The 15,948-nt window shown below is 41.7% G+C and overlaps 1 protein-coding gene across 1 annotated transcript; it reads right to left on the reverse strand.

Annotated features, from left to right (window-relative positions):
* Positions 1 to 13,561: 13,561 nt before the first annotated feature.
* On the reverse strand, positions 13,562 to 14,422 carry LOC127311310 (uncharacterized). Its single transcript, XM_051341754.1, has one exon. The coding sequence runs from the start codon at positions 14,420 to 14,422 to the stop codon at positions 13,805 to 13,807; it is 618 nt and encodes a 205-aa protein (XP_051197714.1). The 3' UTR covers positions 13,562 to 13,804.
* Positions 14,423 to 15,948: the final 1,526 nt, after the last annotated feature.

The raw sequence follows: 15,948 nt of genomic DNA on the forward strand, positions 1-15,948 counted from the left end.
TGTCGAAGAAACCTCTTCCTTGAGTGATAAGATTGATGCTATTATGTCTATGCTTGTGAATGATAGGACTAATATTGATCCTAATAATGTTCCGTTAGCTTCATTGGTTGCACAAGAAGAACATGTTGATGTAAACTTTATTAAAAATAATAATTTCAACAACAATGCTTACCGGAACAATTCTAGTAACAACTATAGGTCATATCCTTATAATAATGGCAACGGCTATGGTAATTCTTATGGGAATTCTTACAATAATAATAGGAACACACCCCCTGGACTTGAAGCCATGCTTAAAGAATTTATTAGTACGCAAACTGCTTTTAACAAATCTGTTGAAGAAAAGCTTGGGAAAATTGATATACTTGCTTCTAAAGTCGATAGTCTTGCTGCTGATGTTAATCTTTTGAAATCGAAAGTTATGCCTAATGAAAATCATCATAATAAAATTGTTACTACAGCAAATGCCATCCAAGTTAGAATTAATGAGAATATAAGATTAATGGCTGAACTGCGTGCTAGGTGGGATAGAGAAGAAAATGAAAAACTAGCTAAAGAGAAGAATGTAGCTAAAGTTTGGACTATTACCACCACTAGTAATGCTAATGCTACACATGTTGCTGCACCTCCTACTATTAATAATAAAAGAATTGGTGTTAGCAATGTTTCCACTTCTAATGCAAAGCGCGAGAAACTGAAATCGCTAAAACTGAAAGCGCTGTGATAAAGTCAAATTTTTTCCAACATTTGGGATGATGATCCCATTGCTTTAGATTATAATGGTTTGAATTTTGATGATTCCCACATCTCTGAAGTTATAAAGTTCTTGTAAAAACTTGCTAAAAGTCCTAATGCTAGTGCTATAAATTTGGCTTTCACACATCATATTACAAATGCTCTCATAAAAGCTAGAGAAGAGAAACTAGAGCGCGAAGCCTCTATTCCTAAAAAGCTAGAGGATGGTTGGGAGCCCATCATTAAGATGAAGGTTAAAGATTTTGATTGTAATGCTTTATGTGATCTTGGTGCAAGTATTTCTGTTATGCCTAAGAAAATTTATAATATGCTTGACTTGCCACCGCTAAAAAATTGTTATTTGGATGTTAATCTTGCTGATCATTCTACAAAGAAACCTTTGGGTAAAGTTGATAATGTTCGCATTACCGTTAACAATAACCTTGTCCCCGTTGATTTTGTTGTCTTGGATATTGAATGCAATGCATCTTGTCCCATTATATTGGGAAGACCTTTTCTTCGAACTGTTGGTGCTATCATTGATATGAAGGAAGGTAATATAAAATATCAATTTCCTCTCAAGAAAGGTATGGAACACTTCCCTAGAAAAAGAATGAAGTTACCTTTTGATTCTATTATGAGAACAAATTATGATGTTGACACTTCGTCTCTTGATAATACTTGATACACACTTTCTGCGCCTAGCTGAAAGGCGTTAAAGAAAAGCACTTATGGGAGACAACCCATGTTTTTACCTACAGTACTTTGTTTTTATTTTGTGTCTTGGAAGTTGTTTACTACTGTAGCAACCTCTCCTTATCTTAGTTTAGTGTTTTTTTGTGCCAAGTAAAGCCGTTGATAGAAAAGTTCATACTAGATTTGGATTACTGCGCAGTTCCAGATTTCTTTGCTGTCACGAATCTGGGTCTACCTCCCTGTAGGTAGCTCAGAAAATTAAGCCAATTTACGTGCATGATCCTCAGATATGTACGCAACTTTCATTCAATTTGAGCATTTTCATTTGAGCAAGTCTGGTGCCATTTTAAAATTCGTCAATACGAACTGTTCTGTTTTGACAGATTCTGCCTTTTATTTCGCATTGCCTCTTTTGCTATGTTGGATGAATTTCTTTGATCCATGACTGTCCAGTAGCTTTATGCAATGTCCAGAAGTGTTAAGAATGATTGTGTCACCTCTGAATATGTTAATTTTTATTGTCGCTAACCCTCTAATGAGTTGTTCTAAGTTTGGTGTGGAGGAAGTTTTCAAGGATCAAGAGAGGAGTATGATGCAACATGATCAAGGAGAGTGAAAGCTCTAAGCTTGGGGATGCCCCGGTGGTTCACTCCTGCATATATCAAGAAGACTCAAGCGTCTAAGCTTGGGGATGCCCAAGGCATCCCCTTCTTCATCGACAACATTATCAGGTTCCTCCCCTGAAACTATATTTTTATTCCATCACATCTTATGTGCTTTTCTTGGAGCGTCGGTTTGTTTTTGTTTTTGTTTTGTTTGAATAAAATGGATCCTAGCATTCACTTTATGGGAGAGAGACACGCTCCGCTGTAGCATATGGACAAGTATGTCCTTGGTTTCTACTCATAGTATTCATGGCGAAGTTTCTCCTTCGTTAAATTGTTATATGGTTGGAATTGAAAAATGATACATGTAGTAATTGCTATTAATATCTTGGGTAATGTGATACTTGGCAATTGTTGTGCTCATGATTAAGCTCTTGCATCATATGCTTTGCACCCATTAATGAAGAAATACATAGAGCATGCTAAAATTTGGTTTGCATATTTGGTTTCTCTAAGGTCTAGATAATTTCTAGTATTGAGTTTGAACAACAAGGAAGACAGTGTAGAGTCTTATAATGTTTACAATATGTCTTTTATGTGAGTTTTGCTGCACCGGTTCATCCTTGTGTTTGTTTCAAATAAGCCTTGCTAGCCTAAACCCTGTATCGAGAGGGAATACTTCTCATGCATCCAAAATACTTGAGCCAACCACTATGCCATTTGTGTCCACCATACCTACCTACTACATGGTATTTTCCGCCATTCCAAAGTAAATTGCTTGAGTGCTACCTTTAAAATTCCATCATTCACCTTTGCAATATATAGCTCATGGGACAAATAGCTTAAAAACTATTGTGGTATTGAATATGTACTTATGCACTTTATCTCTTATTAAGTTGCTTGTTGTGCGATAACCATGTTCACTGGGGACGCCATCAACTATTCATTGTTGAATTTCATGTGAGTTGCTATGCATGTCCGTCTTGTCTGAAGTAAGAGAGATCTACCACCTTATGGTTAAGCATGCATATTGTTAGAGAAGAACATTGGGCCGCTAACTAAAGCCATGATCCATGGTGGAAGTTTCAGTTTTGGACATATATCCTCAATCTCAAATGAGAAAATTATTAATTGTTGTTACATGCTTATGCATAAAAGAGGAGTCCATTATCTGTTATCTATGTTGTCCCGGTATGGATGTCTAAGTTGAGAATAATCAATAGCGAGAAATCCAATGCGAGCTTTCTCCTTAGACCTTTGTACAGGCGGCATAGAGGTACCCCTTTGTGACACTTGGTTAAAACATGTGCATTGTGATGATCCGGTAGTCCAAGCTAATTAGGACAAGGTGCGGGCACTATTAGTATACTATGCATGAGGCTTGCAACTTATAAGATATAATTTACATGATACATATGCTTTATTACTACCGTTGACAAAATTGTTTCATGTTTTCAAAATCAAAGCTCTAGCACAAATATAGCAATCGATGCTTTTCCTCTATGGAGGACCAATCTTTTACTTTTTATGTTGAGTCAGTTCACCTATTTCTCTCCACCTCAAGAAGCAAACACTTGTGTGAACTGTGCATTGATTCCTACATATTTGCTTATTGCACTTATTATATTACTCTATGTTGACAATATCCATGAGATATACATGTTATAAGTTGAAAGCAACCGCTGAAACTTAATCTTCTTTTGTGTTGCTTCAATGCCTTTACTTTGAATTATTGCTTTATGAGTTAACTCTTATGCAAGACTTATTGATGCTTGTCTTGAAGTGCTATTCATGAAAAGTCTTTGCTATATGATTCACTTGTTTACTCATGTCATATACATTGTTTTGATCGCTGCATTCACTACATATGCTTTACAAATAGTATGATCAAGATTATGATGGCATGTCACTCCAGAAATTATCTGTGTTATCGTTTTACCTGCTCGGGACGAGCAGAACTAAGCTTGGGGATGCTGATACGTCTCCGACGTATCGATAATTTCTTATGTTCCATGCCACATTATTGATGTTATCTACATGTTTTATGCACACTTTATGTCATATTCGTGCATTTTCTGGAACTAACCTATTAACAAGATGCCGAAGTGCCGATTCTTTGTTTTCTGCTGTTTTTGGTTTCAGAAATCCTAGTAAGGAAATATTCTCGGAATTGGACGAAATCAACGCCTAGGGTCCTATTTTGCCACGAAGCTTCCGAGAAGTCCGAAGAAGAGACGAAGAGGGGCCACGAGGGGCCACACCCTAGGCGGCGCGGCCCCCCCTTGGCCGCGCGGCCCTGTGGTGTGGGGCCCCGTGCCGCCTCTTGACCTGCCCTTCCGCCTACTTAAAGCCTCCGTTGCGAAACCCAGATCGAGAGCCACGATACGGAAAACCTTCCGAGACGCCGCCGCCGCCGATCCCATCTCGGGGGATCCAGAGATCGCCTCCGGCACCTGCCGGAGAGGGGATTCAGCTCCCGGAGGACTCTACGCCGCCATGGTCGCCTCCGGAGTGATGTGTGAGTAGTCTACCCCTGGACTATGGGTCCATAGCAGTAGCTAGATGGTTGTCTTCTCCCCATTGTGCTATCATTGTCGGATCTTGTGAGCTGCCTAACATGATCAAGATCATCTATCTGTAATTCTATATGTTGCGTTTGTTGGGATCCGATGAATAGAGAATACTTGTTATGTTGATTATCAAAGTTATATCTATGTGTTGTTTATGATCTTGCATGCTCTCCGTTACTAGTAGATGCTCTGGCCAAGTAGATGCTTGTAACTCCAAGAGGGAGTATTTATGCTCGATAGTGGGTTCATGCTGCATTGACACAGGACGATGTGAAAAGTTCTAAGGTTGTGTTGTGCTGTTGCCACTAGGGATAAAACATTGATGCTATGTCTAAGGATGTAGTTGTTGATTACATTACGCACCATACTTAATGCAATTGTCTGTTGCTTTGCAACTTAATACTGGAGGGGGTTCGGATGATAACCTGAAGGTGGACTTTTTAGGCATAGATGCAGTTGGATGGCGGTCTATGTACTTTGTCGTAATGCCCAATTAAATCTCACTATACTCATCATGATATGTATGTGCATGGTCATGCCCTCTTTATTTGTCAATTGCCCAACTGTAATTTGTTCACCCAACATGCTGTTTATCTTATGGGAGAGACACCTCTAGTGAACTGTGGACCCCGGTCCAATTCTCCTTACTGAAATACAATCTACTGCAATATTGTTCTACTGTTTTCTGCAAACAATCATCTTCCACACAATACGGTTAATCCTTTGTTACAGCAAGCCGGTGAGATTGACAACCTCACTGTTTCGTTGGGGCAAAGTACTTTGGTTGTGTTGTGCAGGTTCCACGTTGGCGCCGGAATCCCTGGTGTTGCGCCGCACTACATCCCGCCGCCATCAACCTTCAACGTGCTTCTTGGCTCCTACTGGTTCGATAACCTTGGTTTCATACTGAGGGAAACTTGCCGCTGTACGCATCACACCTTCCTCTTGGGGTTCCCAACGGACGCGTGTTGAACGCGTATCAGACATCACGAGGAGTTCCAGAATGGTCAGTAGAATAAGATTCATATATAGGAAGTCATTTTATAAGTTTGAAAATGATCCGGTGCATTTATGGAAGGTTCTAGAAGGTTCTAGAAAAGTCCGGAAGAAATCACTATGGAAGACGGAGTACCGGAGGGACTCCACTAGCATGGCCGGCCAACCCTAAGGGTGAGGAGTCCCAGGTGGACTCCACCTAAGGTGGCCGGCCACCCCACCTCAAGGAAAGGTGGGAGTCCCACCTTGAGTAGGACTCCCCCCTTGAGTAGGTTTCCCACCTATGGCAAATTTTGTTGTTGGGGTCTTATTTGAAGACTTGGACTACAACTCTTGGAGGCTTCCACCTATATAATGAGGAGCCAAGGGGAGGGGCCGGACACACCAAAACCTCCTAGGCCGCAGCCCCCAAGTGGCCGGCGCCCTGGACCCCCTCTCTCCCCAAACCCTAGCGCCCCTCCTCCACATATCTCTCCCGCAGCGCATAGGCGAAGCCCTGCCGGAGATCTCCACCACCACCGCCACCACGCCGTCATGCTGCCGGGATTCCGAGAAGGATCTACTACTTCCGCTGCCCGCTGGAACGGGGAGGAGGACGTCATCTTCATCAACACCGTACGTGTGACCGAGTACGGAGGTGCTGCCCGATTGTGGCACCGTCAAGATCTTCTACGCGCTTTTAAAAGCGGCAAGTGATCATCTTCTGCAACAACGAGATCTAATCTCGTAGGCTTTGGAAATCTTCAAGGGTTAGTCTCGTGATCCCCTCGTTGCTACCGTTTTCTAGATTAGATCTTGGCTTGTGTTTTCGTTCTTGCGGTAGGAAATTTTTTGTTTTCTATGCTACGAATCCCATCACCGGCCCCACCTCTTTTATATGGCGCTGGCGACAGGGGCCCACCAACCATACGTGGTTGGGCGCCCTCGATCAGGGCGCGAGACAGGGTCGTACGACCGTTGGGTCGAGACGTGGAGATCAAACTAACATCATAAACACAGGAGAATACAATAAACCACGCTAATTTGTAAGTGGAATAAGTGGATACGGATCGAAGTTGACCACTTTCACGGTTTCACCACACGGGAAAGAGATTCTACTATGCAGTCTAGATCGTGTGGGCTATCTTTTATCTCTTAACTAGATGACACCCCGCAAGTTGTTGCGGGAATTCATAGATTTATTTTGTGAAGGATAAAGTTAGAGGAAATATAAATTTTGGATAGGCTCAAAGATCATAAACTGGTTAGGATGCAAGTGAAAAAATGTTGGTTTATGCGGATGATGAAAAAAGTTATTATAATGTCAATTCAACACAATAATGAAAAATTGTAATATGTGTAATGATGGAACATTAGTCGCACAAAAAGCTAAATGAACAATTCTAACTTTCTTGAGATGGAAAACCTAGATCAGTAAGAATTTTTTGTAAAGTTCCATGAGGATCAACCATGCCAGTTGATCGAGAACACAAAACTGCATATGCTAACCACAAATTCTTTGAGTTCACTGAGAAGACCTATTAAAATATCATAATCAAGTAAATAAGTTTTTCTGCACATGGATCTTCCGGCGCCAAAAGTTCAGTTAGACAAACAAAAACTATGAACTAATCATGTATATCTAGATGGAGGAGTAGTTCCTAAATATCGCTAATGTATCATGTTGATACATGCATATTTCAGTCAAGCATGCACTAAAGAATGTGCCAACAACATACATTGTACTTGTACACAATAGTGGGTAAAACAATCTGGAAATCTTCTTACATGACATACCGTTCAAAGAAAAATCTAGCTAATATAATGAGAAGATAATTTCTTAGATTTCTTGTATAATAGTAATATACATGATGGTAGTAAATAAATCCAAAAATGCAACAATGAAAAAATATTAACAATGGGAAAAGAACATGATATGTGAAAAGTAATCAGGAAAAGAAAAGGGGATTTTGAATAGCAAAGCTGTAAAAAAATCTGGAACTTGAATTAAGTTGTACACATCTGCACATGATATATAATACCATGGTGGTCAAGAAGTGGAATTTCAAAATATCAAATCCCAAATGTACCGGTGACAAGGCTCTAACCGCACATTCTCTGCAAGGCTCTAACCGTTGTCTGACATCGCAAATTTCAAAACACTCATTCTGAAAAATCCACTTTGATAAGGCAAAACAACTCTCGAAAGCATTGTCAAAGCATACGTGGCGCCTCCCCACATCCTATTCTCTGTATTCTTCCGCTGCAAAATCGACACTTCTGGAGCACTAACCACATGCATCAGCCATCAGGCCATGGCTTTCACGTACAGATGGGGAGAGAAGTACTGAAAGGATGAGCAGCGACCAATAGAGAGACTCGCTGATAACATAGTCCACAATTGCGCCGCCCAGACTGGTGTCGTATAGTGAAGGATGTCAGCTGAGCAAATACAGCTTATAGAAAAAAAGGTAAACCAAATATTAATGTTTTCTTATGCAAACATCAAATTTTTGGAACAATGTCAGCATCTCCTACATTACTGTAAAACCAAAAGAGAGAAGATGTTTGTACACGAAGGAAAACAATATAATCATGCTTGGATTAGTTGATAAAAAATACCAAGTAGTGTCTTATGTAGATGTAGAACTGGGCAGTAAAAGACTCGCAATCCTTAACAGACACATGCATAGCAACACCCGTAGATAATATCAGTAGGAACACATAACGAAAGAAGAAACAGCGGAAACCTGACATGGGCTACATTCAGAATTGACTTGAGAGGCAAAGCACACCTGAAGCCTGAGCAGCCACGTGCTATTGTCTGAACATCAAAATGCTAAGCGATCTCTATAAGGAATTATGAATGTAGGTTGAACTCCCTGCGAATCTGCAGGTGGTTCCGATTATGCTTCGATCTTGTTTATTCTGAAGAACAATAGTGAAAAGCTGGTATGCATTTCACATTTGTTGGATGAGGCATGAATCTAGTTAATTTAGATGGCAGCAGTTCATGGGTGAGGTCAATCATTTATTAGTAGGCTTTCTCATTGATGAAGAAAATTGTTTACAACAATTTGGAAAAAGAATTGGTACATACCGAGGCTGTAATATGCTTGATACTCCTGAAAGCAATGCAACTGTGTAACTGCGACCTCATTACTGAATTACAACTAAACGGGATAAATGAAATATATGGGAGAAATGGTAGGAGAAATGCAACATCACAAACAATGATATAGTGGCTTCTCTCTGAACCTGCAATATTGATAGTCAACTCAATAACATACGGTTTTCACAATGAAAAGAAGCAGAGTAAAGCAGGAGGAATGAATAATACTTCTTGTAACCAACCTCAACAAATCTTGATCTAAAAACGACTGGGAAATATGCACTCCACCAAGACCGCATGCCGATGGGTCGACGGAGGTGGCAAATGGCGAGATGACTGACGGACGGGGGAGCTGCAGAGGAAGGAAAACTGTGAGGATTTAAGTGAATTGTGAGGCGGAGTTGATTACGGAGAAGTTGTATAGGATTGTGAACTGGTGATGGGAGAAGAAGAAGATGGGCAGGGGAAGGGGAAGGGGCTGCTTAAATATTGGAATGGGAAGAGGAGAAGACATGCGGGTTGCAATTGAGGCTGCAATTTGTGCCGTGTAGAGGAAGAGGAAGTGGGGAAGGGAGAGGAAGAGAAAGAGAAAGATAGAGCTGCCATGAATGCTCTCGGTGTATTCAGAGATTGTTTCATCATTGGGAAGAAAGAAATAATGGTGGGCTGGGCTGACCAGTAGTAACCGCAAGAACCACCTAGAAGAAAACCGACCGCATTATAGATTACATGGGGAGACAGGGAAAATAATACTAAGCAGGATGATGAAAAAGAATTGGTACATACCGAGGCTGTAATATGCTTGATACTCCTGAAAGCAATGCAACTGTGTAACTGCGACCTCGTTACTGAATTACAACTAAACGGGATAAATGAAATATATGGGAGAAATGGTAGGAGAAATGCAACATCACAAACAATGATATAGTGGCTTCTCTCTGAACCTGCAATATTGATAGTCAACTCAATAACATATGGTTTTCACAATGAAAAGAAGCAGAGTAAAGCAGGAGGAATGAATAATACTTCTTGTAACCAACCTCAACAAATCTTGATCTAAAAACGACTGGGAAATATGCACTCCACCAAGACCGCATGCCGATGGGTCGACGGAGGTGGCAAATGGCGAGATGACTGACGGACGGGGGAGCTGCAGAGGAAGGAGAACTGTGAGGATTTAAGTGAATTGTGAGGCGGAGTTGATTACGGAGAAGTTGTATAGGATTGTGAACTGGTGATGAGAGAAGAAGAAGATGGGCAGGGGAAGGGGAAGGGGCTGCTTAAATATTGGAATGGGAAGAGGAGAAGACATGCGGGTTGCAATTGAGGCTGCAATTTGTGCCGTGTAGAGGAAGAGGAAGTGGGGAAGGGAGAGGAAGAGAAAGAGAAAGAGAGAGCTGCCATGAATGCTCTCGGTGTATTCAGAGATTGTTTCATCATTGGGAAGAAAGAAATAATGGTGGGCTGGGCTGACCAGTAGTAACCGCAAGAACCACCTAGAAGAAAACCGACCGCATTATAGATTACATGGGGAGACAGGGAAAATAATACTAAGCAGGATGATGTGGAAAAAAAATGTGTGACATGGAGCTCTTGGTGAGGTGGATGCCTTGCATGTTAAGAGGCCCACCTGATGACTTGGATAGCTTGCATGTTGAGAGAATTTCTTTAGTGGGTTGCTCCTATTTAGATATTATAGATTATAGATAGGAATCCCCCACTGCTCTATTTCTCTCTACATGCAAGGCATCCACCTCACCAAGCTGCCAACTCAGCAAAATGTCCACATATCATGCAACTATGACATCTCATCAATCTTACACATCATCTTTTTAAATCACATCATCAGTTGATGATCCGTTTCAGTTTCCATTACTCCAATAGTTGGCCATTACCGTCGATAACAACAAACATGCCTCAAATAATCAATTCCTGATGAAAGTGCGCAGGTCTCCACCTCTCCCCTTCCTTCCCCGTCGCTCCATCTTTCCTCCCCATTAATTTCAGTTTTTGCTCAATCAGTTCATGCCACCATATGCCTCACTATTCCGTAGCAATAAGACTACCCACAATGGGAGTATCATAGGTAGTATCATGCATTTCATGCATGCAAAATGCTGATGTGGCAGTGTAATTAAGGACGAGAGAGAGGATACTAGTATCATAGGTAGATACTGTATCATAGCACATACTACTAGAAAAATTAATGTCAAGTAAATCCTGTACATATATTTGCATTGAGATTCTACAAAATAATTAATATATAGAGACTATGATACTAGTATATGATATCATGCATTGTGGAGATAGTAACATGTAGTAGTATCATACGCATGATACTTCTATATGATACTATGCATTGTGACTAGTCTAAATCAGGCACTCCATCCCACTATTTAACCACCCAGGCCCGATCACCCCCGATCTCTGCATTTGGACGTTTAGTATTTCTGCCCAGCATTGTCGCATCGCTTCCCCTGCAAGTTCGTCGGTTCCTCCTATACACCGAAGATGCCAGCAGATTCTTTTTTCGGGAAGACAGCGCAATCTCCGCGACTCCACCATATAGCGACTGGTTTCACCACCGTGCTTCAGGATGTCACTTATCAGGATAGATCGGTGGTGGTGGAGGACGAACAAGGCAGAGGACCTCCCCTCACGTCTCTTCTCTCTACGTCGCTCATGTATTTCCCTCACAGAGGTACTATCGATCTGAATTTTTTCCTCTCTCCAATTGTTGCTCATTCACATGTTCAAACATGGGATATGTTGGCACCAGAAGCTCGGCGCATCAACATACTGTTAGTCCAGTCTGACGATCCCTTTTATGAACTAGCCTCAGTATGCCTCCAAATAAGGCATCACATCTTCTTGGTTGCAAGTACTCCCTACAAGTTTCCGCAACAGATGTACGCCTCCAATTAGTTAGTTCCCACATTATAAGTTAACTAATTGATACACTGTGTGTTCCTTTTGCCTGTAACTAAGTGTACTAAACTACTGATTGATTCTACGCTCCTTTCCCTATGAACCAATGCTGCACGCAAATCAGTTTCCTGGTACTATATTTCCAATATAGTTTATTTTCCCCATTTACAATGTTTATCACTCTCGATCACCTTTTGTATCCTCTTCTGCAGGAGAGTTTGAAACAATTAACTGAAGGCCATAATCATTTGAGCAACACACTTTCAAATGGTTTATTATTCTGAATATTAAAAAATCTATATGTAGCTTCATGGCAATTTTGGGACTCATGCGCAACATCTCAAGTTCATGTACGTACTCTGAAGATGAACCTGCTCATACAATAAGCTTTGGTACACAGACGGTTGTTCTTTCTAGGTTCAGCTTTGGTAAACAGACATGATTATTTAAATAATGAAGCTGCTCATCACTTTGCTACACTACGTTTCTGAAAAATAAGGTATTTATTCGCTCAACCATGACATTCAGTTATTTTCTCTTTTGGCTTCATTAATTGATAAGTTTCAATGGATTTTTTTCAGGGTATATTTGGGTCTGCATCGAAGCAAACACCATGGAAATATTACTGATGTTTCAGCTGTTGCATTAACTACACAAATTGTAAACGGCATTAGGATTATTGTAAGGAGTGTACCACTACCTCCATTGCTGAATCATAGTTTTTGTACTAGGTTTGTGACGATAGATGTTCATCGGTCTCAAAATATAAAACGGTGGAGGTTGATGCCCACATATAATCTCTGTTTAAAATAGCCGGCTATAGCCCGGCTATAGCCTTTCGCGAGGCCTGCGGCTATAGCTAGAGGCTTTAGAGGCTATAACAGAAATAGCCGCTAATAGCCCGGCTAAGGCTATTTAGCCTTAATTTAGCCTCATAGCCGCTAACTTCCTGCTCAATGAGCCCAAAATTTTGGACCAAAAATTTCAGTCGACCGGCTCATTTGCTTGACGAAATAGCCACAAAGTTCTAGTTATGTAATTATGGGCATAACTATGTCCTAAACTAGATAATGATGTTGTAATATTGGGACAAAACTATGTATTTAACTATGTGTGAACTATTATGTGTATCTCCTATGTGAAGATGTTATTATGTTATTAATTTGTGAATTATTGATATATATATATATATATATATATATATATATATATATATATATATATATATATATATATATATATGACTATATGATGCTCAATATTTTTCATTATTTAGCAAATCCGCTATATGGCTATAGCCCGGCTATAGCCTTTCATAGCTTCAAAAAAAAATCGCGGCTATCGGCTATAGCCCGCTATTTTAACCAGAGCATATAATTCGTAATTACGTATTTTCCACTTAGGTTTAGCGGGAACAATTGAGCTACTCTGAAACTATGTATGGTTAGTTTCCTGATCAATTACCAGATCATTTTATTCCCATGCTGACTGAGAAATTAAATGTACATTAAAAACGATTTTTTGTATTGCTGGCTCTTCTGAAGTTTGATCTAAATTTGGTTTTATTCCCTATATGCAGGCTTAATTACTGCAGTATCATGGCATAACATTAATTTTGAATAGGTATTTATTCAATCAAAATCATATGACAGATGTAAAACAAAATCTGAACACAAAGTGGTAGGTAGTAGTACGATTCTGCATTTGTAATGTAGTCATATATAGTTATGTATCCATCATTTTTTTCTCAAGGAGAGTAAGATTTCTTTCTGGATCATTTTTTGCTACACACTCCGCCGCAACACGCGAGGTATTATCTAGTTTAAATAGTAAGTACTCCCTCCGTCTCATTAAACTTATGTGAACTTTGTCAAAATTTAACGTATCTAGATGCTAAATAGTATCTAGATATATCTAGATTTTAATAAAGTTCAGACAAGTTTTATAAGATGGATACTATGTTTTATCAAATTTAAATTAGATATGGATTTCTAAAATTTGATGACAACTGATGAAACTTGACAGTACGAATCATACAGCGTGGAACGGATGGCAGAAACATACACACGATCTAGCGTGCACGTTAGAACCGCCTCGAGGTTCTTGCACCACACGCGTCTGTAAGTACAAATACACACGTGTTGTTGGGCCGGCCGCCGGCATACGGTCGTCTGAACCACCGGTCACAACCTGGCCTCGCTGTGGCACTCCTGGCGCCGAACCTTGACGTCGGGGACGCCGACGGCGACGCGGCACACCGACCTGGCCACGGCGCGTCGCTTCACGAACCCGAGGAACGTGACCCTCCCCTTCACCTCCGTCCTCGCCTCGAACTCCATCTCGCCGGCGAGCACGTCTCCGAGCAGGCCCCCCAGCCCGGCCGCAGCCACCACCTTGTCGGCCTGCACCGTCATGTTCAGCCGCACGGTCGTCGCGCCTCGGCTCGGCACGGTGCCTGCCGGGACGAGGGCGCCGCCCACGGAGGCGTTCCTGTAGAGGAGCGACGTGGTGGCCTCTCCGTACCGGAACGACGCCGGGTTCGGGTTGCGCACGCGCACCACGAGGCGGAAGGTCAGGTTGAGCTGGATGGAGAAGGCCGGCAGCGCCACGTTCGGGACGGCGCCGGTGGCGTTCGCTGAGAGGAGCTCCGTGGTGGGGTTCCGCGGGCGCAGCACGGCGAACAGCACGATGGCGACCGTGGCGGCCAGGAGGAGCAGGGCGAGCACGGCGAAGCTGACGCAGATGAGGATGCGGCGCCGTCGGTGGTTGTGGCGGCATGGCTGGCGGGCTGCCGGCGCCATGTCTCCGGATTCCGACATACTCAGAAAATATATATAGATAGCCTATATATGCCCCTCGCGGAAGCGCGGTTTTGGTGAGCCGAGCTGTGGTATGTATGGGCCCGGCCAGTGATGGGTGTTGGTGACCAGGAGTATGAGTATGTATGCAAATTCTAACACTCCGATTCACGTTACCATGCCTTCGTGCTGCTTCTTCGTTGCCGCGCCTGTCGTGTTCATGATCGGGTGATAGAGCACGTCGGGACGGCAATATATATGCTTGTAAAATCCTCCCGGTCTCCAACCTGCTCTGGTGATTTTAACAAGCCAACCAGAGGTGTTTTAGTACTGTCAGAAAGTATGAACCGGAGGAGACCAGTTTGTCGGCGTCCCTGTCATGTGGTTCATTCACTCAACCCACAGGCCTATGGGCTATGGCGTAAGATGATGTAGCAAGACGAACTCACGACACCCGGACTCATGTTCGTGAGCCAATGGTCTCTTGGAAACATCCTTTCCTCAAAATTGTGACACTAAAAAGCATGCATATTGGTCACTCGACTAAAAACACTTGACTTATAGCTCAAAAATTTGAAAAAAAAAACTATAAATGAGATTGTGAACCCATCGTGAGAGGTTGGTGTGTTTGAACGCCCTATTGATGTTGTGGGAACGATGGCCTCTACCTGGGCTTATATATATATATATATATATATTTGGATCACAATACAACATTTCCCACGCTATATTAACATGTAACCGAGCCCAGGTAGAGGCCATCGTTCCCACAACATCAATAGGGCGTTCAAACACACCAACCTCTCACGATAATATATATATATATATATATATATATATATATATATATATATATATTTGGATCACAATACAACATTTCCCACGCTATATTAACATGTAACCGAGCCCAGGTAGAGGCCATCGTTCCCACAACATCAATAGGGCGTTCAAACACACCAACCTCTCACGATGGGTTCACAATCTCATATATATATATATATATATATATATATCTTGTAAGCCGTCGGCTAGGGAAAAAAATTAGATTATAAGATAACCCACGGCGTTTGTAAACACCTCTCTATATAGTGAAGTTTTGCTGGCTGGCGCCCGTGGTTTTTCCCCTTCTGTGTTGGAAGGGGTTTTCCACGTTAAATCTTGTGTCCCCTGCGTGTGTTCTTGTTTCATTCTTCGTTATTTTCTTGTCGCATTTATAACAAGTGGTATCAGAGCCCGTGTTTCAATCTAGGGTTTTACGACATGTCTTCCTTGAAGTTCGATCTACCACAGCTGGATTATACCACGAGATTTTCTCTGTGGCAAGTGAAGATGAGGGCGATCCTTACCCAATCTTCTGATCTAGATGAAGCTCTTGATGGATTTGGCAAGAAAGATGCCAAGACCTGGACAGACGAAGAAAAGAGGAAAGACCGTAAGGCTTTTTCATTAATTCAGCTTCATCTATCCAACAATATCTTGCAGGAAGTACTGGCTGAGAAATCCGCAGCGGCGCTGTGGTTGAAACTGGA

Source organism: Lolium perenne, chromosome 1 (assembly GCF_019359855.2).
Source record: "Lolium perenne isolate Kyuss_39 chromosome 1, Kyuss_2.0, whole genome shotgun sequence".
NCBI lineage: Eukaryota > Viridiplantae > Streptophyta > Magnoliopsida > Poales > Poaceae > Lolium > Lolium perenne.

Bases quoted from the DNA above. Each gene is read 5' to 3' on its own strand.
- LOC127311310 (XM_051341754.1), bottom strand. From the start codon at position 14,422: ATGGCGCCGGCAGCCCGCCAGCCATGCCGCCACAACCACCGACGGCGC.